General features: G+C 40.6%; 2 protein-coding genes across 4 annotated transcripts in view; one reads left to right on the top strand and one right to left on the bottom strand.

Moving 5' to 3' along the window:
• Positions 1–13980, bottom strand: part of LOC148103190 (butyrophilin-like protein 2) — a 30386-nt gene extending 16406 nt beyond the window's left edge. Inside the window, exons 1-5 of one of the 3 annotated variants that reach the window (XM_087838543.1) lie at positions 13777–13980; positions 7487–7834; positions 3008–3340; positions 2817–2915; positions 1408–1734 (exon numbers count right to left, since the gene is read on the bottom strand). In XM_087838543.1, the coding sequence (XP_087694669.1) occupies positions 1408–1734; positions 2817–2915; positions 3008–3340; positions 7487–7834; positions 13777–13813 (1144 nt within the window). In that variant the 5' untranslated portion in view covers positions 13814–13980. Of the gene's footprint in view, positions 1–1407; positions 1735–2816; positions 2916–3007; positions 3341–7486; positions 7893–13776 lie in introns of those variants that run through there. The other 2 variants (XM_087838545.1, XM_087838544.1) reach the window with 2 other exon arrangements.
• Positions 1–15701, top strand: part of LOC102789482 (methylglutaconyl-CoA hydratase, mitochondrial-like) — a 674272-nt gene that overhangs the window by 152686 nt on the left and 505885 nt on the right. The window lies entirely within an intron of this gene.

Below are 15701 nucleotides of genomic sequence, written 5' to 3'. Positions count from 1 at the left end.
CCGTTAATCAAGAATAATGTTGGATCAGTGTTTCAATGTTTATATCTTTTATTAGATGTTCATGTGGTTTGGTTATTTGCCTTTGGTTTGAAAGTACACTGAGAGAGGACTTTTTGTTTGTGATCTTAATAGTATTTTTTCATATTAATGTAATTTATCATCTAATTGAATACAATCTATTTGTGTATGATTGTCAGTCCAAAGAGGGAGAGAGGAAAGAGGGGGACGTGAGGAGGAAGTACAAGGTCAGGAAGAACCAGGTAAGGAAACAGACAGGGAACAGTGACAGGCACAACAGAAACTGTTAAACTGCTTGAGAAAGTTGACCACCAAAAGTGACAGACAGATCTGCCAACCTCAAGCTGAGGCCACACCTTAAAAGGTTAAAAGAAAAGAAAAAATCTGCAGAGCCGTAGTAGTATCTCCAGTAAAGATCTTTTTATACATTGTACCATAGGCAAAGTCCAAAGTCCATTTTTATCATTTTTTATCAATATTTTGTACATTTGTACATTTCAAGGACTCTGTTTTGTGTATTTTTGTGTATTGAGTGTATTATATTATACATACACATTCAAAGTGAATCTCTGACAAAAAATGCACTCAGTTTACTTCTTACTCACTGTGAGCATCATTCATTATTCTCCCCAGTAATTAAGGTTAGGATATGTATTTTTTTTTTATTCCAATCCATTCTTCTTTTGCAGCATTTAAATAAACTTTATCAGATTTGATGGTTTTGTTACAGACTTTAAAAAAGTGTTTTGCTTTTCTTTCACGGATTAAATTGTGTTAAAATGTACAAAACAGTGATGTCATGTTTTGTGACGAGGACCCAGGAACAGAGAGACTTGATGAATTAAAGAATCTTATGATTTAATAAAGAAATTTGCAGACTTGCACAGAGATGGTAAAATTATAATGACTGATAACGGAGATGAAGACAACAGACGATGAGGACAGGGAGGAAGAGGGGTTTAAATGCACCAAGGAGACAGTCAGAGAGAACTCGGGACAACTGGAGACATTTAGGGATGCAGGAACTGACAGAGACGGGGAAGAAGTCTCATCGTGACGAGTAAAGTTTATCTTGCCTGGCTGGGCAGCTCCCCCAAAGCTCTGATCCTAGAATCGCCCCTGGCTTAGCCTGTGTTTTAGCCACATGCTAAACAAACACATGTTCAGAAACTAGAAGATGTTACCTTTCAGATGAAGTCTCACACATGAACTTTGCTCCTACAGCTCATCTGCTGAAGCTTTTACATTTGGGAGCAAATCAAATAAAACCAAAACAGCCACAAACATCAGACATGCTAACACTGTAACATTATTGGATGGAGCCCACTGAGACTGAACCACCATCATGAGTCTAACCTCTGAACTTTGACCTGTATCTACAGCACTGACCTCTGACAGTGAGATTCACTTGTTTCATCATCAGGATGTTTCCCTCCCTGCTGTAGGCGGTGCAGGTGTAGGTGGAGGTGTCTCCATCTGTGGGGTGTTTCAGGGCCAGACTGAGGTCTCCAGGTTCCAGTAAGTTTCTCTTCATCTTTGTTCGGTTCTTGTATTTATCGTCCTGTTCTTCAGGCTGGTCAGAGCCGTTCTCATACACGTGGACCTTCCTGTCGTCTTCATCCTTCCACTCCACTTTAGCATCTTTAGGCAGACAAACTTTGGTTTTGCAAATCAGCTGGACAGACTCCACCCCTGAATCCACCTCCACCCAGGTGACTGAGAGGACAACAAAGCACAACATGAGCTGTAGTCAAGTTACTAATGTTCTCCTTATGACCTGTTACAGAGGACTTATTTCTGTGCTAACCATCGGCATTATGGGTAGTGTAGTAGGCAGTGTTGGGAAGGTTACTTTTAAAATGTATTCCATTACAGATTACAGAATACATGCCCCAAAATGTATTCTGTAACGTATTCCGTTACGTTACTCAATGAGAGTAACGTATTCTGAATACTTTGGATTACTTAATATATTATCATGCTGTTTACAACTACATGAATGTACTATTGCTGTGATTTATTACTGTTACTGAAGGTCTGCGGCTCCGAACCATAATAAAGGGACCTCTGGCTAATACGTCGGGTTCGTGTCGGCTCGTAGCCGAAAACTAGCTTTACTTTGTTGTCTGGGTCAACTTTGCTAGCAGAGACAGAGAGAGGCGTTGAACGGCTGCTCCAAAGGAACTTATTGTTTCAGAGGAAAACACGAACACGGTGTACAGTCGAGTCTTAATAGCTTACTTACAGCTGGGCTCGTCAGGCTCTCTTCTTGGCTGCAGTGGTTATTATTATATTTACATGCTTCCAGCTCCCGTTTCTGCTCGATGACAGCTCGTACTTTTCCTTTTTCTCCCTCCCTCGCTCACAGACACATAACGGGTATGACCGTTCTCCCTGCAGCACGGACTACACTGCCTATGATGCTACATTCTTTAGAGCTATACCTGTAGCATTCTGCCTATTAGCTTAGCACAACAACAACAAAAAGGCCTCTCTCACCCAGGAAACACGCAGAGAGAGAGCGTCACCCTGTAACCATGGCAACCGTAACGCTGCCGCCTGGAACAACAGAACGTAGCTGTCAAACAAAACCCAAACAGTCCTGACCCGCCACAATATGAAACAGGGAAGTACCGCCGTGTAATCCATTTATTTCAACAAAATAACTGTATTCTAAATACCACCTTTTTAAACGGTAACTGTAACGGAATACAGTTACTCATATTTTGTATTTTAAATACGTAACGGCGGTACATGTATTCCGTTACTCCCCAACACTGGTAGTAGGAGACACTCACCTGACATGAAATAGTGCCGGAAATAATATAGAAGACCTCCAGAAACCACAAGAAGAACCAGGAGAACCAGGAGAGCTGTGGCCCAGGATGGAAATGGTTCTGTGGAGAAACATAAAACAATATCAACATGACTGCTGAACATTGACCTCAATTTCCTCCATTAACACCTGGTGTTTTTCTACATCTCTGACCTTTGACCTGCAGCACTACTTTGTGTCTCAGGATGTCTTTGTCCCTGTAGATGGTGCAGATGTATCCTCCACCGTCTCTCTCTGTGGGGTATTTCAGGGTCAGACTGAGGTCTCCAGTTCTCAGCAGGTCTTCGTTCATCTTTGTTCGGTCTCTGTAAAAACTGTCCTGGTCATCCAGGTGGTTACGTTTGTTTGGATACACATGAACCACCATCAGTTCAGGGTCAGAGTGAGTCCACTCCACTCTGGTGTCCTGAGGCAGGTCAGCTGTAGTTTTGCAGGGCAGAATGACAGACTCTGAGCCTTGCTCCACCTCCACCTCCACCTGATGGTCTGAGAGGACAATAAACCACAGTATCAGGTGTAGAAGCAGCAGCAGTCACACTGATGGTAACTGAAGCACGGCTGCGTATCTACACAGCAAATCTCTGGAGTTAAATATCCTGGACTTGGGCATAAAAGTGCACAAGAGTTACATTCTGGGAATTATTTTTCACCTTATACTACAGTCAGTGTTGGGGAGTACTCTAAAGCGGTGTAATATTTAGGTGTTCATTCACTGGGTGCTAAGGAGTCTAATTCAACACATTGCTGGTGTTGTTTGTCTGTCGACCGTTACCGCGCCTATCAGTGTTTCTTTCCTGGACTCCGACATGTAGGAGGTAAAAATACTTTATTTACTTTGGGATTTTCTGAGAGTGTAGTGATGTTATTTGTATATATTTGGTTACATATATGCATAAGTAAAATATAAAGTTAACTAACTAGCACTACATGTGTTTTCTGTATGTTATGCTGATTTGGAGATAGCAGCTAGGCTAACGCTAGTCAAAAGTTAGCTAACTAACTTATCTTACTGTATTTTAAGATACACATTTCACGTTGTCAATGAAAACGTTTATTTCTTTTTCTTATTTTTAACACTAACGTTTAATTTAACGTTAGCTAACTACAGTGATATTCTGTTTAGACTCATGGTAATGGCCGTATTTAACCAAAGAGAGGTGCAGCCTGCATTGATGAGATGTTGAGGTACCATTAACATCAGTTAGTTAGTCCTGCTGCACACTGAGATATGCACACAACCCTGTCTCCAGAACTGTAAAGACAAGGACACAGCAAACATGCGGTCACATTGTCTGCTAAACCTAGCCTAGCTAAATAGATTTTAAGCAATATTTAGTGTGGACAGGCTAACTCAATGTAAGAAAGTGTTTATGGATTAAGTTATACACAGTTTGCATAAAGTTACCATAAACAACCTCTTCTTCTTCTGTTGTGTTTCATAGTAGTAAAGGTATTTTTTTCTGTAAGTGGCCAAGATGTTGATAAAAGTAAAACACAGAGAGACAAAGAAATATGTCAAATTGGAAGAAGTCAGCTTCACAGATTTTGTGAGAGCAGGTAAGTTATGGTTTGTACTAATGTTGTTATTAACTGAGTGATGATTTTACTTCAGTGCAGCAGAAGTTTCTCATACCAGAAATGCAGCACTGAAAGTCACAGATGAGCAGGGTATAGAGGTGGATGAGGATGTCTTTCCTGAACTTGCAGCAGTCAAAGAGTTTTGTCATCTATACAGCTGAAGGTAAGTAAATATATGCTGGGATAGATTTTGAAGGATTTGATTTGTACAGTTACTCCAAAATAAACATTTTTAATTTGTCTAATATCCTGTGGTAACAATCACAAAACGCTGCTTTCATGGCTCAACAGTAAGTTGGATTTATCACATGCATTTCAGACATACTGGAAACACAATCATCCAAGAAGCTGCGTGACTGCTCAGACCTAACACACTATGTGACACTCACACCTTGTGGTATGTAAATTGTATATTACCATAATAAAATACAAAATAACCATCTGTTCTCCTGGGAGAAAGTATAATTTAATCAAAGTGTGCAGTTTACTGGCCCTGTGTGCATAAATGGTATCTTTGTTGTGTTGTGTTTTTGATTGTATATACCTTATATTCTAATATTTATGTTTGTCACCCTCAGATTTGACTGTCCTGAAGCAACATGTGGAAGAGCCCTCCTCTCCAAGTCTAACAGATACTAGAGATGGGCCGATCCGATATTACGTATCGGTATCGGTCCGATACTGACCCAAATTACTGGATCGGATATCGGCGAGAAATAAAAAATGTAATCCGATCCATTAAATATCAAAAAAGCACCTCACAAAACTTGCTACACGGTGTAACTCAGCTCATAACGTAGCACGTCGCAGCAGTGTGCATCACGTGATAGAGCGGCTGTGTGTATTTGTAGCCTAGCGAGCAAACCAGCATTTCATCTCCGAGGAAGTTTTCCCAGAGAGAAGTAAAGCAAGTGTGTAAGTTCATCTCTGAATGTCTGTAAAGCATTCCCACGTTAAGCTTAACAACCGATATATGGAGCGACTGCCTCTTCTCTCTCCTGCTGCTACTTCAATCGTGAAACTGATCAATGATCAGCTGATCGGCTTTTCTGTCGCGAGTCCGTCTCTCTTCTTAGTTTTTGGCCCACTTCTCACCAGAAAGAGGAAACCAGCGGCTGAACAACAGCAGCACGTTTAAGCTTGATAAGCTGTTGTTAGAATTTATTTAATATTACTTTCTACACCAGGATCTTTTTCTACGCAGCTGACGGCTGGTAACTGTGCAGGGGCGGATCTAGCAAAGTTTAGCCAGGGGGGCCGATAGGGCATGAACAGGGAAAAGGGGGCACAAAGACATACTTTTCTTTCTTATTCTCATTTAAAATGTCTAGCTTTTAATAAATAATTATCTGAATCTTACACCCAAAGTTTTAATCTGATGTAAAATATATAGAAGTCCATTACTGTATATAGTAACTGTTAAGTCTAATATACCCTAGTAAGCTATAGTACTTTTTCCTTTGGGAAGATACCATCTGTGCAGTCTGCAATTCTGTTGAAGAAAGATGTTGAATCTATTTAATTATTCTTGAAAAATAATTTATTTTTGTGCATTTCCCCCCTGCATCAAATTAAATTTGATTACATCGATTAAGCATCATGAGGTGGAGGGTGGTTCCCTTTTTTTTTTTTTTGCTGGGAGTTTGCAACCCTATTAGTTAGGTTGCTTAATATTTCTGCTAAGTACTCTTTAAAATACCAGAATAGGGAGGATGGAGTAGGTTTACGTTTATTAGATTGATCAGTGTTGCTGAACTATGAAATATTTTCGGCGCAGTGTATTTTTTACATACAGGTATAACAGAATAGCTTTAGTGTTGTTATTTATTTAAACTTGAGTATAAACTTATACAAAATGCAACAAGATATTTAAAAAAAACGTTTTATTGATTAAAAAACACACTATATCGGATTCATATCGGTATCGGCAGATATCCAAATTTATGATATCGGTATCGGTATCGGACATAAAAAAGTGGTATCGTGCCATCTCTAACAGATACATTGTCTGTCTCAACCACCAGCAGTCAGAGCAGTGACACAAGTGATGCCGGACTTCAAACGGTTCAGCCTCTATTGGACAGCATACATGAAAGAAATGTAGATACAGTACTTAATTGACTTGTACTTGACTCTTTCGTTGCCATTGAGCTATAGTCAAAATCTCTACCGTTGGCCAAATTCATATTGTTTCTATCTATAGCCCTATAAGCGTAAAAACTATCATCTCTATCAAAAAAGGAAAGTTTGGAGTCTAACCTTAGAAGTAGAGAGGGTGTCTGGGATCTTTTGCTTTTACTCTTGAACGGTTTCATAAAATATTCACTGGATCTTTCTCTGGGACAGCCAGTCCACTGAAAAAGATGCTTTCTATTTAGTTTTTTACAAATGTCTCTCAAATGAGTAGATGCTTTGTTTGTGTATAAGAACTTACAGGAAAGTCTAGTCTATCGAAACTATTTCAAGTGTTTCCGTCAGGCAGCAGCTGTCTGAGATGATGGTTGATAAATGTAACAGATACAAACTTAATCAGAACAATATCAAAATATAAACATCAGTCCTACAGTTTTATGCCATTAACTCTGCAGTCCCCTCGCTGTTACCTGAACCCCGCTATGATTTACACTACATATCCTAAAACAGCAGCTATTAACCTGAGAGTCTCAGTGACATCAGGACCAGCTGGATGAAACATGATGAACCATCTCTGCTCTGTCTGCGTTTCATAGCAGCTCCTCCAGTCTGAGTCTGTACAACATCAGGACACTTCCTGCTGCTCTGTGAGCTGCAGTTAGAGAGCTCATGTTCTCCACTGTGTACAGTGTGTAAATGTTGTGAGTGGAACCCTGCACATGCAGTAAAGACTGCAGCTGTTGTAGCAGAGACATCGTGTTTCCACTGAGGTTAGCTCTGAGCTACATGTTGCTGCTGCTTTTTCAGGTTAGTCACAACAATTTACAAAACGTTCCCTTCAGTTTGACCTCTTACTCTGAGATGTCACATAGATAACAGGCTCCATGTGGAGTCTCTAACCCACCCAGAGTTCTGACTGACCTTTGACCTGCAGCTCTATATCTCCCAGTCTCAGTTCTCCTCTCTCATCGCTGATGGAGCAGGTGTAGCTGCCACTGTCAGACTTTGTTGGTTTTCTCAGAGTGAGGCTGAAGTCTGAAGTGTCCAGAGCATCAGACCTCATCGATGTGCGCCCGCTGTAATGCTGGTTTTGCCCTGTAAGATCGTCTCCTCCTTCTCGTTGTAGATGGACAGATTTGGGATGAAGATCAGAGCGAGTCCACATCACTGTGGGGTCATCTTCAGGTATTAAACCTGAGTACTGACAGGGCAGCAGGACAGATCTTTCCCCCTCATTCACCTCCACCACAGCCAGGGCATGCTGGGAAACTGAGGACACATAAACACAAATTAACTGCATGCAGTGTGTTTGTCTCAGAGTGCACATTTATCAGCAGGACACAGAGACCAGTTTTACAGTCAGACACTCAAATTTAATGTATTTATTTATTAAATCTGAACATTTAATCTGTGAACACCTGACAGATTAAACTGAGTGTGTCTGTGTTCATGAACCAGCCTCAGTTTGGTGCATTTTACTGAGTTTACAGAAAATGTTGGAAAATGTGACTCTTCCTGGTCTTTGCTTTATTTTCTAAGCACTTCCTTTAAACTCTGCTGTATCTTCATCTTTGTTAAATGTTTTGGAGGACCTGAAGGTTTTCTGCTCCCTCTGAAGAGTTCACTGTGACAGTCTGCCATCACGATGAGCTGTACTGAAACCTCATGTTCCCTTTGAACTGAACGTACTCTCATGATCCATCTCTCTGAGACAGACCAAACTAAACCACCAACTGGCAGAATGAGTCACATGAACACAGCCAACATCTTTTTCATCACAAATACAAAAAACTGCAGCTAACACAAACCATTTAAAAGAGAAAACACGGACTGGTGATAAATTAACTTAAAACCCAGAATGAAGCGTCTCAGTAAGGTGTTGGGATTCTGTGAGCCTCCAGATCTGCTTCACTGCTGCTCAGCATTGTTTCTGTGAGGAGGGATGAGCACTGTTCTTCTGAAATATTCTCTTATTCAGAGACAGATTTACTAAGAGGCGAAGGCTAAAAGGCTGCAACTGCAAAACGATTCCACCAGGAGCAGAAAGGTCTGTCAGTTATTTTATTTTAGTGTTTTAATTCTGTTAATGCTTCCCCAGTATGTACTGTTCCCTTTAACCCTTTAAGACCTACCATAGAACCAAGTCCGCCAGAGCTGATATTATATTTTTACATGCTGTGGAGCCATTTTTGGGAGCATTTCAAGTTGCTATACATCAATACAACCATTACAGCCTAAATTTTAATAAAGTGTCTGCATTAAGTGCATAGTAATTACATAAATTGCAAAAAAGTTCAAAAAACTACAAAAAAAAATTAAAATCGTTTTTGTTTTTTAACATATATTTCTAGTTAGAGAAATTTAAGAGGCTTATCCCTCAAAACTGTAAATACAAAACAGTTGCACAAAATAGTTTCCCACCACAGGAAATTTATTTTTAGTGTTGTCATGGGCCGGGTCTGACGCAGTGTTTGAGTTCTTATATATTTTGGTATTCATTTGTGCCCTAGTTTAGTTCATCTAGTTAATTTCGAGGTTGCTGTTCAGTCCTTTGTTTCTTAGTTGTTTATTTCATCTCCTCCTGTATTCAGTCTCCCTGGTCCGTGCGTCTACCTGCCATGCATCATGTCTGTGTGGTTATGTTCAGTTCAGGTCACGTCTAATCCCCATGTTTCCTGTTTTACTTTGAAAGTCTGTGTCTAATGTCAGTGTATGTAGTTTCACTTTCCCTGTCCTGTCATTAGGTTCATGTGTATCAGCTGTTCCCCCCTCATGTGTTTCCACTTCCCTTATGTGTATTTAGTCTCTCGCTGTGTCCCAATTCAGGGTCTGCACGCTTGAAGTACGCATTTCAAGTGTGGTTACGTCACCGCCACGCGACGACGGCTGTCCCAATTCGAAGTGTACTTCAAATGCATACTCCAAATGCGCCGTCGATTTCCCCAAATATCAAGCGTGGTCCGGTGCACGCTTCGTGGTCCCATATATCCCACAATTCATAGCGCGGCGGTGGGTGTGGATAATTTTCCCGCAAAATACGGCAGAAGGGAGCGGCCGAAAAGTGAATTGTCAAAAGTAAGTACTGAATATGACGTCACTTATTCATGTGCGAATGTTTAATAATGAAGAACATTAAAACATTGCTGTTGGCCACATGTCGGCAAAGTTATGTAACATTAGTGATGTTTGTACTTTCAGCATTAACTTGGTTTTAAAGCCTCTACTTCTAAATATACATATAGTCGACCTTAATCTTACAGAGAATCTGATGATTTTATGGATAATTAAAGTCAGTCATATATCCACAAACACAACAATATATATATATATATATGTGTGTGTGTGTGTGTGTGTGTGTGTGTATCATAATAATCTGACAATACTATAATATTGGCCATATTATATTTACATTACCATAGTGAGATGACTTTAGTCTCATGAACAACATTAGCTAATTGTTATTTACTAGCTAATCTTAAATGACTGTTCAGTACAGAAATGAAGCCCAACAATCATGTTTTACAGTCCTGTGGTTTCAGCCTCAGATACTCAACTAATCAAAGTGATGTCAAAAATGATTGACCAACAAAATTTTTTTCTCCTTCATTTCTGTCAAACAAAGCTGTATGTAATGTGTCTCGCGGTTAGTATCATGGTTGCTAGGCAACCTCAACAGCGCGACGAAGCATATACCGTCCCATTTCATACGCCTCTCACTTCCCACTTCTCGTACTTATAGTATGCACCGTACGTAGTACGTGTAGTACGCGTACTTCAAGCGTGCAGACCCTGAAATAGGACACAGCCTCTGTGTTTCATTCAGTCTGTGTCGCGTCGTCTGTGTTCCCACCCTCCATGTTTTCACGGCTAGTCTTTGCAGTCATCGTCATAGTTTTCTGAGTCTCCATAATTTATCACAGTATTAGTTTAGTTATAGTTTAGTCACGGTATTTCTGCTTTGTTTGAACTCTGTGTCATCAGCCATAATAAAGGCTCACTTTCAGTTTAAGTTCACTCCCGTCTACTCACTTGTGTTCGCACGTGGGTCCACCACACACACCACCGCATGGCCTGTCTCCACAGACCGTGACAAGTGTCTTCATAGTTTTATTTTTGAAATACACCAATTTTTATATACTGCAGGAAAAACGAAAATAAATATTATAGTGCAAATTTGCAAAAAAACAGCATCTGCATCAAAATAAACTATTTCCAGTAGTGCAATATGAGTCCTAAGCATCCCAGAAACGACACAGAAAGTCATAAAGTCAAACATAACTTTTATAAACACCAGTATAGGCTCATGAGGCCTTGATGGTAAAAAACTACATTTCCGCGAAAATGACGTCACTTCCGGTTTAAGGCAGGACATGGAGGACATGCGATAGTTCACGCTGATGGACGTAGGAAGTGTTATGAACAGCTGATCGGATCGGCAAAGCGTGTTTCTGGAATATTATGTTTTTGTTGCTGCTGCAAGTGCTTTTTATGCAGTTTTTGCAAAGCTATATGTGGAAGGAAACCGTGACAGAGGACAAGCTGATGGCATAAGATGTAAGTACAACAGCTGCTTCATGTGGCAAATCGAGCGCACCTCTCTGCGTTTCGAACACGCGTCACAACAATTAAGAGGGAAGCTCGGTGACATGTTTCGGCTGAATGAGACACGGAAGGGAAGCACAGCTGGGAGAAATCGGACATAACGAGACCCAAGGGAAGCGAAACTCAATACATTCACAGACCTTCAAAGTAAAACAGGAAATGTAACATAGACGCAAACTTGACTAGGGGAGACAGAGCTACTAAGAAACACAGAACAACAACAGGGAGACACAGAGGGCGGCTAACTAAATACTCAGAAAACTAAAGAGAATACAAGAAAGCCAAACTAAGACACTAGACCAGGGGTCTGCAACCTTTAAGACGCAAAGAGCCATTTGGACCCGGCTTCCACGCAAAAGAAAACACTGGGAGCCACAAATACTTTTTGACATCTAAAATGAAGATAACATTGTATATATTGTTTTTTACCTTTATGCTTTGTGTTAACAACTAAGGTGTGTTGCTTATGAAATCCATGAAGTGCTACAGAGAAAATTACATGTTATTTATGTAATTAACACATTTTGAACTCCTAAAGAAATATAACAAAAGGAAAGACACCCAGCTGAACTAAAATGATCCATGTAGCAAACAAAAAACTGTTGTGAGCCGCCACCCTTATATCGCCTTTGGGCTTTTGGATCCTTGACCTGACTTTTAAAAAATAATTGGAAAAAAGGCACTATGCTGCTAAAAATGAAAAATAGATATTTGCAAAATTCTGCCTAAATAGTAGGGGTGCAACGATACACAAAATTCACGGTTCGGTTCGGTTCGATACTTTGGTGTCACGGTTCAATATTTTTTCGATACAAAAAAATGTTCATGCTTTTTTAATTTGTCATTTATTAAAATTAGAAATATATATTTTAACTCAAAAGTACAGTTTTTAAATTTAATGTTGCTGAAACAACAAAATAATAATAAAAAAAATCTATCAGATCGAGAAATCACTTATCTTTGGAAAAGAGAGTTTATTACAGAGAAATGTCTCTTTCCAAAATAAAAGCTATACTATACGCTTCTTCTGGGCTATATTCTCAGCAGCATATTAAACATATCAGGTCCCCATAAGGAGAATCATGTGCTAACGGCTGTCTAAATGACTCGGGTAAAGTTTGTAGCATGCTGCTTGTTGTTTTTGTCTGCTTCCACTTGTCTTTGCACGAGGATGATGTCGGAGTAAATGTGCAGTCATATTCGTTGTGTTCCCACTAGTGCTGTCAGCGTTAATCTCGTTGAAATGACATTAACGCCATAATGTGGCAAATCTCCGTTAACGGGTTACCGCAGATCGCCCCGTGTGTGGGGCTGGACGGCATCAACACGTTAACAAGCTAACTGCACTAACACACTAGTTCCCACCAATTGAGCATTGCTGGCACATCCAACATACTGCTTTACTTTTGTCCATGACGCGCTTACCTTCAGGGTCATGCTTCACGTGACCTCAGACCTCATGCGCTCAGTGGATCTGCACTTGACAGTGCAGCCTAGGCAGAGTAGTCGAACGTAGATCCACTGAGCGCTCAACAGAGAAAGCATCGTCAGAAGAAAAGTTGATAAAATAAATAAAAAAATTTGTATTGTTTGATACATATGTGTACCAAACCGAAACCACTGTATTGATTGGTTCAATATCGATACGAGTATTGTTGCACCCCTACTAAATATGTATTTTACCTGGTTAATGTGTGTGGCAGGGCATCATCTGCAGTGCTGCTTAGGGGACGCACCTGAGCGGCACCTGCAATCAGGCCTCGCGGCCTTAACGTCTGTGCTATCTATGCTCCAATGTCCTGTTATATTTTAGATAGCAAGGAGCAGACGGCCAAGTTTATTAAACTCCACTGAGACAGCTGGTGACGCAAATCTGAAGGCTAGACCAGCGGTCCCCAACCCCCGGGCCTCGGACCGGTACCTGTCCGTGAGTCGTTTGGTACCGGGCCGCGCGAGTTGAGGCTCAGGTGTGAAATGTATGGTTTTCAGGGTTTTTATCGTTATTCTGTTATCGTTTTTATCGTTAACTCGGTTTTCCTGGGTCTTTTCACGTGTGTTATGAATAAATCTTCTTTTTTTCGGTACCGGTACTAGTTTTATTTTGTTGTATTTATCCACGACACCTTAAAGGCCGGTCCGTGAAAATATTGTCGGGCATAAACCGGTCCGTGGCGCAAAAAAGGTTGGGGACCCCTGGGCTAGACCATCCTATTTCACAGCCACTCACTTCCGTCCTACCCAGCCTCCTGAGGACCCAGCCCAGGTAGACCGCAAAGGCCGGGTCCTCCGAAGGATGCAGCCTATGAATTTGGACACCCCTAAAGTTTGTCTGTTGTTGACCAAACTGACACTTTCAGAATTGCAGAGACTTTTTTTGTACTGAACGGCTACACAACAACACACACAGCAGCTGATTGTAACATGAGCTCATCTGAAAGCCACCAAGAAGAATCCAGAGATTTGAAAGTTGCTGCTTTGGATTGTTAGTTTGATCTGAATCAGAATCCAGTGTTTGATGGAAATCTCCTCCTGCTGCACTTCAACACATTAAAGAGAGAGAGATGAAAGAAAAGCTGATGATGAGAGCAGAGAGAGGAAGGTGTACTTACCGTGCAGGAGGATCACAAACACCACAAACATCTTCATGTTCCTGTCAAACTCAGAGACTCTTTAAAAGCCCTTCAGGACATCAGCTCACAGCAGCTTCACTTTCCTCTGCTGATCATCTACTGACACTCTCACACTGCTTCAGACGGGACATGAGGCTGACGGCTACAGTACCCACTGTGACCATGTCACTGCTGATCCACGGAGTTAAATCAAAGTCTGTGAGGAAAAGTGAGCAGACGGCTCATTAAGGTGTGTCGCAGATCATTTACAGCCCGACTTGACCAAACTTCAGCAAAGCAGCAATAAAATGTGAACTTTGCTAAGAAACAAAATAAACTTGTTAATGTGTAATTTTGGTTCTTGAGTGACGAGTTTACAGTTTCAGGTCTGTGTTACAGTCTGTATGTAGAGAATAATACAGACATAAAGCCTGATTCTATGTTATAGATCAGTGTTTATACGAGTATCCTGGTGACTTTTATGACATGTCACTCATGTGATGACTGAACTTTGACCTTCAGAGAGAAACTCAAACTCTGATAAACTGAACCTGCAGCCGAGCAGGTCAGGACTTCCTGTAAGATCTTAGTTTTTACTCTCTGATCGATTCACTTCAGCTTTTCAGCACATTTATTTAAAATTACAGTCAAAGCCAATAAAACACTTTAAACCAGCTGCAGTTTTATGTGTTTCATTCATTTAGTGTCATTAAATAAGTGAACAGCCTCACCCTGTGTAAACGTCTTTAATTCCAGATCAGTTCATGTGATGCTGTTAATGAAACACTTTGAATCAAGCTGAAAGTCACATGTTGGTCGTGCAGCTCCACACAGGATCTAAATAAAGGCTTTACTGAAGCTTCGATGCCTCGTTTTACATGTAAAGCTTCTCAAAGACAAACAAAGAAGAAGAAGCAGTCAATGTGGCACAGACACATGAAGAAGTCAGACAGGTGGAGTAAAGCTGTGATCCTGGCATAAAATTAATGATTAACTCCTAAAGGTCAGGACAGAAGGACTCTGGGCTTTGTTTCAAAAACCGTGTTAATGATAGAGACGTTTTACAGGCTCAGAATGGACTTCAGTCTTTTCTGGGTGTGACAGAAAGATGCTGCTCGAACAGCACACATGCTAACACTGATATGAATGAATAACAAGCATAAGTTCAGATTCATTGTAAATTAATTGTGTCTGTAAATAAACTGTAAATCAGGAGGTAATAACATCTCTCCTTCATCTGTGGAAATAAAGCTTCTTCTTTTTCTGCAATATTCAGATTTATTATATTTCCAATGCTGTGATTTTACGGTGTTCGCTCAGACACAGCAGACTGAAGGATCAATGTATTTTTGAATAGATCAAAAAGTGCCCAGCAGCGCCCCCATGTGGCCACTCATGACCCTGTATTTATTTGAAACTTCCCCACGCTCACAGAGCAGCAGCTTCCACATCCACACTCATTATGGTCACTGGCTTCTGGTTAATTTTAAAACTGAATGAACAAAAAATTAAGTTTAACCCTCTTGTTTTTTAGGATTTGGGATTTTCTTGTTCTTTGTTTGGTTTGTGTTTTGAGCTCCTTCTGTTCTGTGTCTCTGTGTTCCCTCCCTATTGCCTCCCTACACGTCTCATATTAAGCTGATGCATTCCTGTTGTATTTCCTGTTTTACTTTGATAGAACCCTGTCCTGTGTGTCATGTGTCATGTTTTGCTTTCTTGTCTCGTCAGCTCTGATTTCTGCCAGCTGTGTTTCCCTCCTGTCTTCCATTCTCTGATTGCTCCTGTGTGTATTTAAGCCCTGTGTTTTCTTTTGATTGTTACTTGTCCATCTGTGTCATTACTGTATAGTTTTTTGCATGTTGTTTTCCATGTCATTGCTGCTTGCAGGCCCTGTGTTCTGTCTGCGTTTTAGTCATTCCAGTTTA

The sequence above is a fragment of the Neolamprologus brichardi genome, chromosome 3, assembly GCF_056152115.1.
Source record: "Neolamprologus brichardi isolate AB-2024 chromosome 3, ASM5615211v1, whole genome shotgun sequence".
In the NCBI taxonomy this organism is placed as follows: domain Eukaryota; kingdom Metazoa; phylum Chordata; class Actinopteri; order Cichliformes; family Cichlidae; genus Neolamprologus; species Neolamprologus brichardi.
This window is presented reverse-complemented; position numbering and strand designations above follow the sequence as displayed.